Source organism: Lepidochelys kempii, chromosome 1 (genome assembly GCF_965140285.1).
Source record: "Lepidochelys kempii isolate rLepKem1 chromosome 1, rLepKem1.hap1, whole genome shotgun sequence".
Taxonomy (NCBI): domain Eukaryota; kingdom Metazoa; phylum Chordata; order Testudines; family Cheloniidae; genus Lepidochelys; species Lepidochelys kempii.
The window spans coordinates 58,221,788-58,237,797 of record NC_136380.1 but is presented as its reverse complement, the minus strand read 5'-3'; the positions used below and the strand labels follow the sequence as shown (position 1 = coordinate 58,237,797).

At 47.6% G+C, this 16,010-nt stretch overlaps 1 protein-coding gene across 1 annotated transcript in view; it reads left to right on the top strand.

Moving 5' to 3' along the window:
• Window positions 1–16,010, top strand: part of SETDB2 (SET domain bifurcated histone lysine methyltransferase 2) — a 96,758-nt gene that overhangs the window by 5,019 nt on the left and 75,729 nt on the right. Inside the window, exons 4-6 of the mRNA XM_078852591.1 lie at window positions 324–446; window positions 536–543; window positions 607–799. Coding sequence (XP_078708717.1) covers window positions 324–446; window positions 536–543; window positions 607–799 — 324 coding nt within the window. The remainder of the gene's footprint in view (window positions 1–323; window positions 447–535; window positions 544–606; window positions 800–16,010) is intronic.

The window sequence follows — 16,010 nt, the reverse complement described above, 5'->3', positions numbered from 1 at the left end:
GAGGGAGCGGAGCAGGGGTGAGGCCCTGGGGAAGCGGGGGATAGCCAGTGTGCAAAACCAAAAGTCAGCGCCTATGCCTCTGAGTCTCCAGAAAGCCCCTCAAGCACATCACTTGATTACACTTTCATTTTCAGTTTATATTTAGGGCCAGATTTAAGTGGCTAAAAATGTAAAGAGGGGTTTGATGGGATTTTTAAAAGTGCCCAGGAGCCTTTGAAAATCTCACCATGTCCCTATCTGCATGTTTAGGCACCTAAATGCTTGTTAAAATCTGGGCATTAGGAACTGTATGCTCTTGTTGTAAACAGAAATGTGCATTTCAGGTGATGCACAGATGTTTTGGAGGCAAATGGAAGATGAAAGAGTGGACTTCATATTTGAGCAGGTGCAAAACGTATTGCTGTCTCTGAAACAAAAGATCAAGGATGGAACTGCAACAAATGAAGGTTTGAAACCCTTGTAATAGTTATGCATGACTAGAATCAAATCTTGGGCCACCTTACCTGAAGCTGTTTGATAATTTGCCAGACCTTAGCTGTAAGTGTACAAAAAAAATACTGTGCCCAAGGATGGTGGTATTATAATTTATTATTCATATTATCATAGCACCAAGGAACACCAGTCTATGGACCAGGACCCCATTGTGCTAGATGCTGTACAAACATAGAACAAAAAAAGAGAGCCAGCCCCAGAGAACTTGCATTCTATTGGTACATCTGCACTAGCGACTATACACATCGGTGCATGTCCATAACCCCCCTACTGTCCACACCTAAACTCCAGAAGCACATGTCTGAAGGTTAGTAGAGGGTACGTAAGCTAACACGCCTGAGGAATGTGGGCAAATACATGTATGGCCCCACACCCATGCCAGTTTGCAGTTTTGACGGACAGAAAGGGGCATGTATCAGGTCTCGAATTTCACTAGTCCTCCATCCCCATTCCCACAATGCGCTGAACTTGTTTCTGTCTAACCCTCCTTACCGAATCTATAAATGTCTCTGTCCGTCCGTCCATCCTTCCTTCCTCCCCCCACCCCCAACCCCGGTTTTCACCAGTAGTAGCAAGCTGCACTGACTACATCAAAACAACTTTTCCGTACACTCTTTAGCTCAATATAGGTAAATGTGAATCTTGCTCCAAGAGCAGCCGCCCAACCCACTAGCCACATTCACATGCCAGTCAACGTGTGCTCAGAGTACAATGTCCTCTACTACTTGCCTGGAGTGCAGGAACAAATATCTGTACCGGGAAATTTCACAGAGGATGGAGTTCAGGGGACTCTGTCCTCATACTGAGAACACATCAAGCACTTGAGGGTCCTGGACAGAAAAGCAAAAGACTCCAACAATCGCTCTGGGAAGGCTCGTCGTACATGCTCCTTCTATGATGGTCAGAAGGAGGTGGTGTCAAGGGCTCCCAGTACAAAGCTTGAAGTGGCTCACGCTCCCTTCCTCAAGTCTGCCAGCCTCAATGTCTGACAGGAAGCTAATGCGGGCCAGGGTGAGGAGGCAGCAGGGACCGTAGAGGATGCCTGGAAGACCCAGAGGACAAGGAGTATGTGATTCTCCACCGCGACCCAGAGGAGCTGGTTAAGGAAGGCCTCTCCTGTAATGAAACTGAGGAGGACCCCAAGCTGTGGCAGGAACCAGAACTCAAGGCTGGTAAGTTACAGTGGACCCCCATGCACACCCTCCTCGCCAATATCCCCTCTTGCTCTGGTGCTGTACTCCTGATTTTAAAATTCAGGGCATTTGCAGTACTTGTGCACTGACTTTTTTTTCCTCCCTGGATAATATGCCATGCATTGCTGTGTCTCTGAGTTTGAACTGCAGTGCTGTTCAAACACCCTGTCCTCTTACCAGATTCCTTCAACTCCGCCGACCTCCATCCAGCCCCTGCTTTGCTCCATCCCGAAATGGTCCCCAAGAAAGACACTACTATAAGTCAATCAACAACTATTATGCATTTAGCTAAAGCAGGGTCTTACAAACAGATTATTAATGAAAAATCATTGTGCATTTCTCAGCCAGCAGTCTGGCAGCAATGGTCCCAGAGCTGTCTGGTGTGGGGGAAAGGAAGGGGCAAGTTAGAAAGCTCCTGATTGGGGATGGGACAATTGTAGAAAACATATAGGTGTTTGTGTAAAGTTAGTGACAGCTGTGTTTCGTTGCTTGGAAGATTACAGCCCCCTGACCTTACCATCCCCTTACAAATGGGAGTGGCACAAAATGGGGATGGTGGGAGTGATGCTGCGGGGCAGCAGGGTTAGGTCCGGGCTAGGGAAGGGAACCTAACACAGTAATAGAATGCTTTGGTTGTTTGGGGAAAAGTTACTCACAGGAGTCCTTTTTCCCATGGAAGATTACAACATTTTTACCACCCCCATTCCTGGTGTCTGGCCTCTCCCTGCATTGAGCCGTGGTGCACAAGCCAGGGGAAATGGGGGGGAAGAAGAATCAAGTCTGGTGTTGGGATAAACACGGTGCAGTGTTCCTTTGCAGTGGAGAGCTTGTGGTGGTTACCTGAAACCACAGGGAAACAAAGTTGCAGTGTGGCTCTTTTTTTCCATGTTCATTTCATCATTGTTAGGCAGGCATCGTCAGTGACTTCAACATTGGCAGCCATGCCTAGTGGTTAGAGCAGGAGTTTGTATTCAGAAATCAGAGCCAAGGGTCAGCGCTGAAGTCAGGAATGGGAGCTGAGAGTCAGGACCAGGTTTTCTGGAGTGACCTAAGGCTGCATCAAAGGCTGAAGCAGGGCTGGATCAAGGCAGGAGCAGGCTGGGAACAGGTAGGCACAGGAGCTGTTGCAACTGTGGGTGAATACTTTGAGCAGCCATTGAGCTACTGGTTCTGGGCTTAAGAGCCAGTCTGCTGACTCTTCCCACCAGTCAGGTGGTGTAGCCAATAAGGTAGCCGACTACAGGCCCACTGGGCTCATTCAGTTATCCAGAAACTGGCTCTGCTGCAGGCCCTGCTTCCTGACAGTATCCCGTGACCCTCACCCCGAGGGTGCCTCCTTGGGGCCTGGTTTCTTGGGAAACTTCTGATGGAACTCTTGCAATAGGTCTGGAGTGTGGATGTTCTCTACCAGTTCCCAGCATGGCTCCTCCAGACAGTAACATTCTCAGGCCACCAGGTACTGGAGCCTTTCCCTAACTTGCCAAGAGATGAGGATTTCATGAATCAAGTATTCCTCCTGTCCACAGACTGTTATGCATGGTGCTGGCATGTTGGAGAAGTTTGGGTATGGGTCATCAATGCAGGGTTTTAAAAGTGAGATACGAAAGATGGGATTGATTTCAAGGACTTGGGACCCTGTAACCTGAAAGCCACTGGCTTTACCTGTTCTGTAATCTTGAAGGGGCCCAGGTATTGGTAGTTTAGTTTGGTGGATGGGCAGCTCAATTTAAGGTTCTGAGCAGAGAGCCACACATGGGAGCCTGTGGCCAAATTGGGGAGCAGCCTGGTAGTCTTGATGTGCATGATGTTTATAGACTTCTTTGGAGGACTGCAAGTATTCCTTGCACTCCCGATGCACGTGGTGTAGGTGGGAAGCTAAATCTTCAGCAGCTAGTACTGGGGAGCTCACAGGTCAGTCTGTGTGGAAGTGAGGGTGAAAGCCATAGTTTGCAAAGTGGACTACTTTGGACTGCGGCGTGGACTGCATTGTTATATGCAGAGTTGGCACAACGTAGCAGGGAAAGCCAGACATCCTGGTAACAACTCAAAAGCAGCAAAGATACTGCTCAGGATTTGATTGACTCTCTGCCCACTAGTCTGCGGGTGATAGGTGGAAGATGTGACTGGCTTGATGCCAAAAAGTCTGAGAAATTCCCACCAGAATCAGGAAATGAACTGCAGGCTTCAGCCCAATACAGTGCCCATCAGTAACCCATGATAGCGGAAGCCGTTTTCCAGGAAGAGCTGATGAAGCATCCCATCTTTGTTAGAATCCTAGAATATCATAGAATCATAGAATATCAGGGTTGGAAGGGACCTCTGGAGGTCATCTAGTCCAACCCCCTGCTCAAAGCAGGACCCAATCCCCAACTAAATCATCCCAGCCAGGGCTTTGTCAAGCCTGACCTTAAAAACTTCTAAGGAAGGAGATTCCACCACCTCCCTAGGTAACGAATTCCAGTGTTTCACCACCCTCCTAGTGAAAAAGTTTTTCCTAATATCCAACCTAAACCTCCCCCACTGCAGCTTGAGACCATTACTCTTTGTTCTGTCATCTGCTACCACTGAGAACAATCTAGATCCATCCTCTTTGGAACCCCCTTTCAGGTAGTTGAAAGCAGCTATCAAATCCCCTCTCATTCTTCTCTTCCGCAGACTAAACAATCCCAGTTCCCTCAGCCTCTCCTCATAAGTCATGTGTTCCAGTCCCTAATCATTTTTGTTGCCCTCCGCTGGACTCTCTCCAATTTATCCACATCCTTCTTGTAGTGTGGGGCCCAAAACTGGACACAGTACTCCAGATGAAGTCTCATCAATGTCGAATAGAGGAGAACTATCACGTCCCTCGATCTGCTGGCAATGCCCCTACTTACACATTCCAAAATGCCATTGGCCTTCTTGGCAACAACAGCACACTGTTGACTTATATCCAGCTTCTTGTCCACTGTAACCCCTAGGTCCTTTTCTGCAGAACTGCTGCCTAGCCATTCGGTCCCTAGTCTGTAGCGGTGCATGGGATTCTTCTGTCCTAAGTGCAGGACTCTGCACTTATCCTTGTTGAACCTCATCAGCTTTCTTTTGGCCCAATCCTCTAATTTGTCTACATCCCTCTGTATCCTATCCCTACCCTCCAGCGTATCTACCACTCCTCCCAGTTTAGTGTCATCTGCAAACTTGCTGAGGGTGCAATCCACACCATTCTCCAGATCATTAATGAAAATATTGAACAAAACCGGCCCAAGGACCGATCCTTAGGGCACTCCACTTGATACCAGCTGCCAACTAGACATGGAGCCATTGATCACTACCCGTTGAGCCCGACAATCTAGCCAACTTTCTATTCACCTTAAAGTCCATTCATCCAGCCCATACTTCTTTAACTTGCTGGCAAGAATACTGTGGGAGACAGTGTCAAAAGCTTTGCCAAAGTCAAGGAGCAACACGTCCACTGCTTTCCCCTCATCCACAGAGCCAGTTATCTCATCATAGAAGGCAATTAGATTAGTCAGGCATGACTTGTCCTTGGTGAATCCATGCTGACTGTTCCTGATCACTTTCCTCTAAGTGCTTCAGAATTGATTCCTTGAGGACCTGCTCCATGATTTTTCCAGGGACTGAGGTGAGGCTGACTGGCCTGTCATTCCCAGGATCCTCCTTCTTCCCTTTTTTAAAGATGGGCACGACGTTAGCTTTTTTCCGGGCATCCGGGACCTCCCCCAATCGCCATGAGTTTTCAAAGATAACGGCCAATGGCTCTGCAAGCACATCCGCCAGGAGGTTGACAACAACCAGGATTACTGAGTATCCCTTGGAGCATGGCAGTTCTACAATGAAGTCCATTGATATATAGTAGACCATGGCTGTAGAGGTAAGGGAAGAGGCTGGAGGAGACCTAGGGGGGTTGATTGTGGGTTTTTGGTATGGGCACAGAGATCGCAGATAATCCTTGATGTAATCTTGTAGGCTTGGCCACCAGAAGCTCCTCAAGACCAGATTCCAGGTCTTGAACTGGCCAAAATTCACCCTCCCACAGGGAATCATGGCATAGTGTCAATAGCTGATGACTAGGTTGTTCCTCCAGAACACAGATACAACCCTTGCAAAGGAGGCTATTCTGTAGTCTGATCCCTGTTGTTCAGAGCCAGGCAGATCTGGATTACGAACAGGTCATCAAGGAGAAGGAAGCGTATGGAGGGCGTTGGGCTGTTGTCGATTGTCCTATTAACAAAGTTGGACACCTTGAGCATGGTGGCAGAGGGCTCTTCACCAGGTTTGAGATATTCATCTTTATGGGATAGGGCAACAGCCTTCCCTTTTCTCTTCCCTGGGCGATAGATCATAGCAAAGTTGAGGGAAGTGAAAAAGAGGGACCAGTGGATTTGGTGTTGGTTAAGGTATCTAGCAGTCCATAGATACTCTAGGTTTTTGTGGTCCATGGGAATCGGGCTTCTTCTAGGAAGTGGTGCCGCTCCTTGAAAGCTGACTTAATAGCCAGTAGCTCCATGTCCCAAAGATGTTTTTTTTCACCAGCATTAGTTTGAAAGTAAAAGGCACAGGGATAAAATAGATTGCAGAGGCCTGCATGTTGAGATAATACTGCATCTATGGTGTTGGCCTGAGTGCTAAATGGTTTAGTGAGATCTGGGTGAATCATGATTGGTACTGAGGTGAATGCCGCCTTCTGTCAATCAAAGGCTTACTGAGCCTCCGTGGACCAGGTGAACCAGGCTGCTACTTGTAGGCGCACTCTTATAGGTGCAGCCAGGCTAGAGAATCCTTTAATAGATGGCCTGTTGAAATTGGCAAACCCCAGGGATGACTGGATCCTGCATATATCCTTGGGCACAGCCCAGTCAGATATTGCTGTCCCGTATGTAGGTTTGTGGGTCCATGGCGAGTCCTTTGGGTGAGATGATATATCCCAAGAATTCCACTGTATCGTTATCAAACTCACATTTCTCGAGCTTTGTATAGAGGTGGTTTTGGCAGAATCTCTCTAAGACAGTGTGTGCATGATCATTGTGGAGGTCCTGACTTCCAGAGAAAATGGGGATGTCCTTCAAGTAATTGACAATAAATTGGTCCAGCGGTCCGTAAAGATGTCATTTATGAAATGGTGGAAGGTCACAGGAGCATTGCACTACCCAAATGGTATGACCAAATATTCAAAGTAGCCATCCCTGGTACAGAAGGTGCTCTTCCATTTGTCTCCTTCCAGGATCCTCACCAAGCTCTAAGTTCCACAGAGGTCCAACTTTGTGAAGACCCCTTGCTAAAGCAGAGTCTTTTGAGCAGCTCATTAATAAGTGGTAAAGGGATACTGGTTTCAGACTGTAATCTTGTTCAGAGCTCAGCAGTTCACACAAGACTGGAGGGAGCCATCTTTCTTTGCCACAGAGAAGCTGCGGGGATGTGGAGATACAAATGAACCTCTTCTGCAGGTTCTCCTCAAGATAGGCCCAGAGTGCCTGTAGTTTGGGTTCGGAGTGCATGTAAATGCACCTGAAGGGATCCTCTGCTCCCAGCTGGAGGTGAATGGGGCAGTCGTGGCCCCAAGGGAGGGGTAGGATGTCAGATTTCTTTTTGTCTGACATGTTGGCAGAGTGTGGATATTTAACATGAATCCGTGGAGTTATTTGGGAGGTTGTGGGCATTGCTGGGGTAGCTTTTGAATCCTTTCTTTGCATCTCTGAATTCCTTGGAGGAACGAGTGTGCCACAAAGGGTTACTGGTCCCAGAGCGTCTCTCATGAAATAAGTTTGTCGGCAAGATGGAAAATCAAAGCATACTGTGCTTGACTGCCAGTGGACGAGGGTCGTGGGTGATGAGACAGGGGACGTCAAGGACAACTGATGAATGTGGTACACATCTGTCCAAACCAGAGAATTTCTTGGTGGCCTCAAAGGGTAGTTACCTCTAAGGGAGCTGTCTGGTGGGTGATTGATTTGGATGAAAGGGCTGACCCATCTGTGAACTCCACTAACTCAAATCTTTGTGCTGGGTGAGGATACTGTGTGGTCGGGTGAACTCCAGGACTGTGAAATTGCCTGAGGCACCCAAGTCCACCAGTGCTTCTTGTTTGATACCAGGCATCTCAGGGTGCTGGTGCTGGAGCTGGAGAGGGAGTTGGATTGGCCATCACCAGGGTACCGGTGGACGAGAGTTGGTGTACGCTGCTGGGAGAGGAGAAGGGCACGTATCCAGCCTGGAGCTTCCTGTCAAGGCTGGGGTTTGGTGTTTCTCAACCAAGGTGTAGACTGGACTTGGCAGGACAGCTTGGTGCAAAGTTTGCAGTATAGGCTTGAGGCATGGCATCATTTCTGTAGCCAGACCTGATTGACTTGCATGGGTTAGGCCAGTGGAGAGAGGACTAGTGATACGGGGGATGGGGCAGGGCTAGTGGGAGCCAAGAGGACCACCTTTTTTTCTTGGTGCTGTTCTGTCAGGCAGTTGTTGATCTTGATGCATAGGCATCCAGGCCAGAAGGGGGGTTTACATATGCCAGTTCATCCTTTAGGCCAAGCCAGAAATGATAACACGACATTAATATTGTCGTTTAGGCCCAGAGGTAGTAGCACAGGGTGGCCTTCTTCCACTTGAGGTCTACTACTCAGTGCTAGAACTCTGCTGTGTATCTATAGCAACTGGCCAGCACCCTGTTAGAGCACTTGAAGCACAGTTTCGGCCATACACTTGGAATTTGCGTCAGCGAAGATCACTGCCATAGCTTGAATGAAGTCCTTAAATTGTCCCAGAAGCAGGCTTGATTTTTTTTCCAGCAGCAGAGATGCCCAAGGCAGTGGCCCCCAGTTAGCAGGCTAACAATCAGACCCACTGAGGCTTGGTTAGTGGGGTACAACTGTGAGTGTAGCAGAAGTAGGAGCTTGGGTTTGCCGGGGGGAGGAAGCTGACTGTGGTACAGCTTGGGCTTGCAGGACTGCATTCTGCACCTGCATGGTGACTGCCAGGGCTTGCAAGGTCTGTAGGGCTCCAGCTGTGTGTTGGAGAGAGATTGGCCTTTGTAGAATCCATGCTCACCATATCAGTTCTAGTTCCCTTAGTGTTTGTGCTGGGCTGCTGAAACTGTTAATGGCTGGGGTGTGGGTGGTCCTGTCTAGTGTGACAGGAGTTAGAGCAGGAGTTGGTGGTCAGGAACTTGAGCCCAGGGTCAGAGCTGGAGACAGAAACCCAAGGGTCAGAGGTCAGGAATCGGAGCTGAGGGTCAGGATCTGGTTATCTGAAGTGAGGCAAGGCTGGGTCCAAGGCATGATTAGGGCTAGGAACAAGTAGGGACAGGAACTATCACAGCACTAGGCAAATGCTTTTAGCAGCTGCCAAACTGCTGCTTAAGAGCCAGTCTGCTGACTCTTCCAACCAATCAGGCCATGTAGCCAATCAGGCAGCCTAACTATAGGCGAGCTGTGTTCATTAGGTTGCCTGGAGACTGGCTCTGCTGCAGGCCCTGGTTCCTGACAGACACAGGACAGGATTATCCGGGGAGGCTGAGGCAGGTGGGGGATGTTTTTGCTTTGCCTCTCTGCACAGAAACCCCGTAGGATAGCTGAGAATAGCATCAGTTCCCAGATGAATTGCTTCCCAGTCCTGTAAGCTTATTTCAGCAAATTTCTGGTGCAACTCCAGCTGGGTCTTGAGATTCAATGGCAGTGCAAGTCTGCTTGGTCCACCTTCATAGCTGACCAACTCCGTCCATTATGTAGTGGGGGGGATCAGTAGCAGAAAGATCTCCTCCTCCAGAGGACTGGAAAGCCATTTCTGTTTTCAGTTTTGGTACCTTGAAAACTGCTGTGTTCTCCAGATGTTAGCCATCCTTTAAAGAAGAAATTGCAAACTGGTAACATAGCCCCTGGAAGGAACTGCCCCTCCTCACTCCTCCAGCCCCTTGAGTCAGTGTGAACATTTTATATTAGCATTGTTAGCCTCTGTTCCTTCCTCATGGGCTGCAAAAGTCATTTGACAAGCCAGTATAGTCTAATAGTTGCATTTCTGAAACCCTAAAAAGTATCAAAATGGTAGCCTTTTACAGAAAAGTTGTGTCATGGGGTGGGATTTCTTGACTTCTTCCAAAAAAAGAAAAAATGTATAATGCTGCCCTTTTCTTCTAATTGGCAGGACCTTTGGCTCCCAAGAGGTAAGCCATTCCACCAGGAGCGTAGGAGCAACAACCCAGAGATCGTAGAGGCAGACAGAGAAGGACCAGGGAAGAGTTGCTCATAGAGATGGACAGGAGGAACCAGGAGAAGTTTGAATTCCTCGGAGCACAGGAGGATTGGGCTCTTCGTCAGGAAGAAACATTGATGAGCCAGTTCTTGCAACTGGAGGCCCTTCATAGGGAATGGAAGCATTCCCTAATGGAGAGGCTCTTTGAACTGGTGGCCAAATGAGTTCAGTGTCTGCCTGCTGCTGGAGCCACTGAATCTGTCCGTGAACCTCCAGATATCGCCCCCACCCACCACCTCTTCCTCTGGCTGCAGCTGGAGGATTCTTTTTTATGGACCCCCCCTGAGTGATTGGGTAGAGAGCCTGCAGGACTCCTGGGACCTCACCCTCACTCAAAACCCCTTTTAGGGGGAACCTCTTATTCTCCTCCTGGAGGGTGAGCCTGTGGGAGTCCTGGAGCCCCACCCAGTGCCCACCCGAAAGCCCGTGCAGGAGATCTTCCCTGTTTTCCCCGAGAGAGATTTTTCCATCATTTCCCCTCTTGTCAGGAGGAGAGCAAGGGTAAGGGTGCGGAGATTGCAATGTTTGGTCAGTGCTCATAAATGTATTCCTTTAATGTTTTAAAAATTGTTCGCTGACCTTTTTAAAAATATTTTAATTACACATTCCACATAGTACTTTTTAATAACTGTTATCATTTCCTTGACTTGTGTGTGGCCCCTCTCTCTTAAATGTAATCAACAAAGATGTTTTCAGGTTCGGGATTGGGCCCCACAATCCATAGAACATGAAATTGAATGATGTATTACTCTCTGTTGCCATGATATTGCAAATGCTTTCTGTCTGTCCCAAACCACACCTACCCAGGTTCAGAAATGTCCCAAGGATACTCAGGAGGGATGGGGAAAGTGCAGTTAGTGTTATGTGCTTACAGAAAACGGTAGTACTCTGCGACAACAAGAAAAGCAGAAGATAAACATCTTTATGGCTTAGTTCACATGCAGAAATCAAAACTTCAGTATCATTACAGCAGTGACAGTATCTGCCACTACCCTGTCCATAAACGGCCCCTCTCTTTGCCCCCAAAACCTTGACTAGTTGCAATAATTAGCACCACTGACAGCAAACAATTAAAAGAAGGTTTCAGAGTAGCAGCCGTGTTAGTCTATATCCGCAAAAAGAACAGGAGGACTCAGAGACTAACACATTTATTTGAGCGTAAGCTTTCGTGGGCTACAGCCCACTTCATCGGATGCATAGAATGTAACATATAGTAAGAAGATATATATACACATACAGAGAACATGAAAAGGTGAAAGTAGCCATACCAACTGTAAGAGACCAATTAGTTAAGATGAGCTATTATCACCAGGAGAAAAAAACTTGTGTAGTGATAATCAAGATGGCCCATTTAGACAGTTGACAAAAAGGTGTGAGGTTACCTAACACGGGGAAATAGATTCAATATGTGTAATGACCCAGCCGCTCCCAGTCTCTATTCAAACCCAAGTTAATGGTATCTAGTTTGCATATTCATTCAAGCTCAGCAGTTTCTCGTTGGAGTCTGGTTTTGAAGCTTTTCTGTTGCAAAATTGCCACCTTTAAGTCTGTTACTGAGTGGCCAGAGCGGTTGAAGTGTTCTACCAGTTTTTGAATGTTATGATTCCTGTTGTCAGATGTGTCCATTTATTCTTTTGCCTTGAGACTGTCCGGTTTGGCCAATGTACATGGCAGAGGGGCATTGCTGGCACATATCACATTGGTAGATGTGCAGGTAAACAAGCCCCTGATGGCATGGCTAATGTGATTAGGTCCTATGATGGTGTCACTCGAATAAATATGTGGACAGAGTTGGCATCGGGCTTTGTTGCAAGGATAGGTTCCTGGGTTAGTGGTTTTGTGGTGTGGTGTGTGGTTGCTGGAGAGTATTTGCTTCAGGTTGGGGGGCTGTCTGTAAGCAAGGACTAGTCTGTCTCCCAAGGTCTGAGAGTGAGGGATCATTTTTCAGGATAGGTTGTAGATCTTTGATGATGTGCTGGAGAGATTTTAGTTGTGGGCTGAAGGTGACAGCTAGTGGCGTTCTGTTATTTTCTTTGTTGGGCCTGTCCTGTAGTAGGTGACTTCTGGGTACTCTTCTGGCTCTGTCAATCTGTTTTTTCACTTCAGCACATGGGTATTGTAGTTTTAAGAATAGTTGATAGATCTTGTAGGTGTTTGTCTCTGTCTGAGGGATTGGAGGAAATGCAGTTGTATCTTAGAGCTTGGCTGTAGACAATGGATTGTGTGGTGTGTCCTGGATGGAAGCTGGAGGCATGTAGGTAGGCATAGCGGTCAGTAAGTTTCCAGTAAAGGGTGGTGGTTGTGACCATCGCTTATTAGCTCAGTGTCCAGGAAATGGACCGCTTGTGTGGATTGGTCTAGGCTGAAGTTGAATGTGGGATGGAAATTGTTGAAATCATGGTGGAATTCCTCAAGGGCTTCTTTCTTTTCCGTGGGTCCAGATGATGATGTCCTCAGTGTAGTGCAAGTAGGGTAGGGGTGTTGGGGGACGAGAGCTAAGGAAGTGTTGTTCTGAGTCAGCCATAAAAATGTTGGCATACTGTGGGGCCATGCAGGTACCCATAGCAGTGCCACTGACTTGAAGGTATATATTGTCCCCAAATGTGAAATAGTTGTGGGTGAGGACAAAGTCAAAGGTCAGCCACCAGGTTTGTCGTGACATTATCAGGAATACTGTTCCTGATGGCTTGTAGTCCATCTTTGTGTGGAATGTTGGTGTAGAGGGCTTCTACATCCATAGTGGCCAGGATGGTGTTTTCAGGAAGATCACCGATGGATTGTAGTTTCCTCAGGAAGTCAGTGGCGTCTCGAAGATAGCTGGGAGTGTAGGGCCTGAAAAGAGAGAGTCCACATAGCCAGACAATCCTGCTGCTAGGGTGCCAATGCCTGAGATGATGGGGCATCCAGGATTATGGATCTTGGGTAGCAAATAGAATACCCCTGGTCGGGTTCTGAATTGCTGATGCGTGCGCACTCCCTTCCTTCCTCCCTCCCCCCCCGCCCCGAGATTGAGTGCTCTGGGTAACAGAAAGTTGTAAACAAGTGTGACTAGCGAATAGAAAAACATTTTACAATGACTAAATTACAGCTTGGCCATAGCACAGCACAGACCCAACCCTAAGGTGAGAACTCAGTGGAGGTGCCCTGTTTATAATTGTCTTTAGTGTGTGCAATGTCACAGGAATGAGCGGCTATAATGTGGTTCTCACAACAAATATTTTGGTGGCCTCGGAGTGCTGCCACCAACTCCTTGCCAGTCGTCACTCTGACAATTTTTCCTAAAAAACGTAATTAACTTTAGGAAAAACAAATAAATATGTACATATCTGTGTTCAAATCATTGTAATTTATTTATACAGGCTTTTTTTTGCGAACTCAAAATAATGTACAGTTGTTGTCTCTGTTCTTTACTGGACCTACACAGAATAGAAACACAAATAAGGTGCTTTGCATGTTCTTGTCTTTTGCTTTTTAGGTTGTTGGGGTTTTTTGGGGTTTCTTTTTTTTTTTTTAAGACTTGCTAGCTGGTAAGTCTGCTGCTGTGAAAAGTAATATTTGTACATGTGTTAATATCACTTTTCAAAGAAACAGACATACTAGTTAGCTTGGAGGCAGAGAAAAGTGATTATTAATAAACATATAAATATCACTTTTCACAGCAAATTTACTCAGCCCCTGCTAGCTGGGGGACAAATTAAGCCCTGGATGGGGAGGTGGGTAGGAAGGCAGCAAGGGCCAGGAGTGAGGGAGGGGTGGTGAGCCTGGGGCTGACATCCGCTGCAGCATGGCTGGGGCTGGAGCCCAAAGCCCCGTGGCCAAAGCCTGCCACCCCAGCCAGAAGCCTGAGCCCCACCACCCTCAGGAATGTAGGGAACTCACACTGCCTGCCTGCTCCTTGGGCATTTGTGGCTTCAGAGGAAGGCAGGGCCCAACTCCTGCTGGTGGCTCCAGAGGATGGGTTACTGCTCTCCCCTATCATCCACCTAGGAGTCTGTGACCGCAAGAAAAGCCCCTGGTGCCGTGTTTGAGAAACGAATGACAGGAAATAGGAGAACAAAACCCTCACAAAGTTATGTAGCCCTAAAAGTATGTACCTCATGTGTTTGTCCCACAGCTGCATAGGGTGTGAGGATGTCCTTTAGAAGAAATAGAGGTCATCCTCTGCCTCCCTGGGTGATTCCACCACACTGTGCCAGTTCTTCATCTTCCCCTGTGCAAGTTGTGTGCACATATGGCATCCTGATTTCCTTTGGCTGCCGGGAACCAGGACCAGTGTGAATATGCATGGGATCCAGCTGCCTGTGCAGAGCTTTTAAACCAGACTTGTCCTGTGCCCACTCGGGATGGAAGCACTCCCCTTCACCCTCACAAATGCTATACAGTGTGTGGCATGCAATGGCATTTGCCACATTGACATCCAGACGGGTGCATAGGCTACACCCATGGGATTTGAGTCTACTAAACACATGCTCCATGACCATTGTGCAGCTCTACTGAGTTTGTAACCGCACTCCCATTTTCCAGGGTCATTAATGTCAAAATATGGTTTCATGAGCCAAGTTAGGAATGGGTATGCGGGATTCCCCAAAAGAACAGTTGGCACAGATGGACCATACAGAACAATATCATTTCTGGGGAATAAAATCTCCTCTTCCTCCTTCAAGTACAATCCTGATCTCCTCAGGACCCTGGTGTCATGAACCTTTCCCATGTTTCCCAAGTGTGTATTCATGAATCTGTCTCTGAGGTTCATGAAGCTTTGCAGAATGAGTCAATAGTAACCTTTTTGGTTTGCATACTCGCCCCCTGTGGTGGGCAAAGTATTGGGATATGGGTATCATTGATGGCCCCTGCACAGTTTGGAAACCCCATCCTTGGAAATTCTGTTGTTACTTCTGGAACTTTTCTTATGACAACCACCCCTGGGTAGCTCACAGTGTTACTTGCCTCACAGACCTGCACAACCACAACCCCGACAGTGGACTTTCCAACCACAATGTGATTTGCAATGGACCTATGGCTATCTGGTGTTGCCAGCTTCCACATGGTAATATCCACCCTCTTCTACACCAGAATGGCTTCCCTGAACCAAGTGTTCTAGTGCTAGAGGTTTGGTGCATGGCTCCTCAAAGGTCTGTTTCTTCACTGGGACATTCTGAAGCCACTGCTGGCCATCTCTTGTTTTCCAAAACCATGTGATCCCACCACACTTTGCCGGTCCTTCTTCACCAGAAGCAACAGTCCACCCAAGGGCATACGGCGGCAGTATTGGCATTTACCATATCTGTATCATGTGAGCTGAACGAATTGTCCTTGACCCTCCGGGTCAGCCACCTTCAATATGTCAAAGTTCTGCTCAAATTCCATTGAGCTTTTCACCAATCACCTACTCCACTGCATAAATGTTTGTCTCGCAATAAGGAGCAGGAGCAGAACCGAGCACCATTCCGTTGCTTCAAGTCTTCCACCCAGCTCAGCAAGAATAACAATGAGGGGTGACGTGATCAGGAACCGCCATTGGCAACTGTGTGGGAGATGGTAACAACAACACACAGCAAACTGGTTCCTAGAGTGTTTCCCTGTCTGCACAGAACCCTGGGACGCCATCCCTGAATTGGTAGCGCTAACCTAGCCTAACAGCAGCATGGATGTGAGTGTATACGTTTACACTGCGTTTCACCATGTCCAGCACAGCATTATGTAGATATTTGGCATTTTGTGGGGAGCATGCATAAGCATGTACATGGTCGAGTACTTAAGTCTGCATGCCAGTGTAGATGTAGCCTGTGTTCAAAAGCATCCCCATTAGGTGGGGAGCCCCAGACCTAAATCCAGGCCTGAACGAGTAAATGGGAAGCGAGGCATGCTCAGCAAAAAATTCCTTGCTGCCTCCAAAGGGGTGCTTAGTTTGATTAATATGCGTTTTGACAAGCTCACTTGAAAACCTATTTTTCTGCTTTTATTAATGTAATTTTGCCAACAGCTAATCCTCAGTATGGCTTTTTATGTATACGGAGCGGAGATGTTTATGCGTGAGAAATAACTGTGGAGCCTTGTGTGTTCATTTCTCTTGAGCATGTTTTGCAC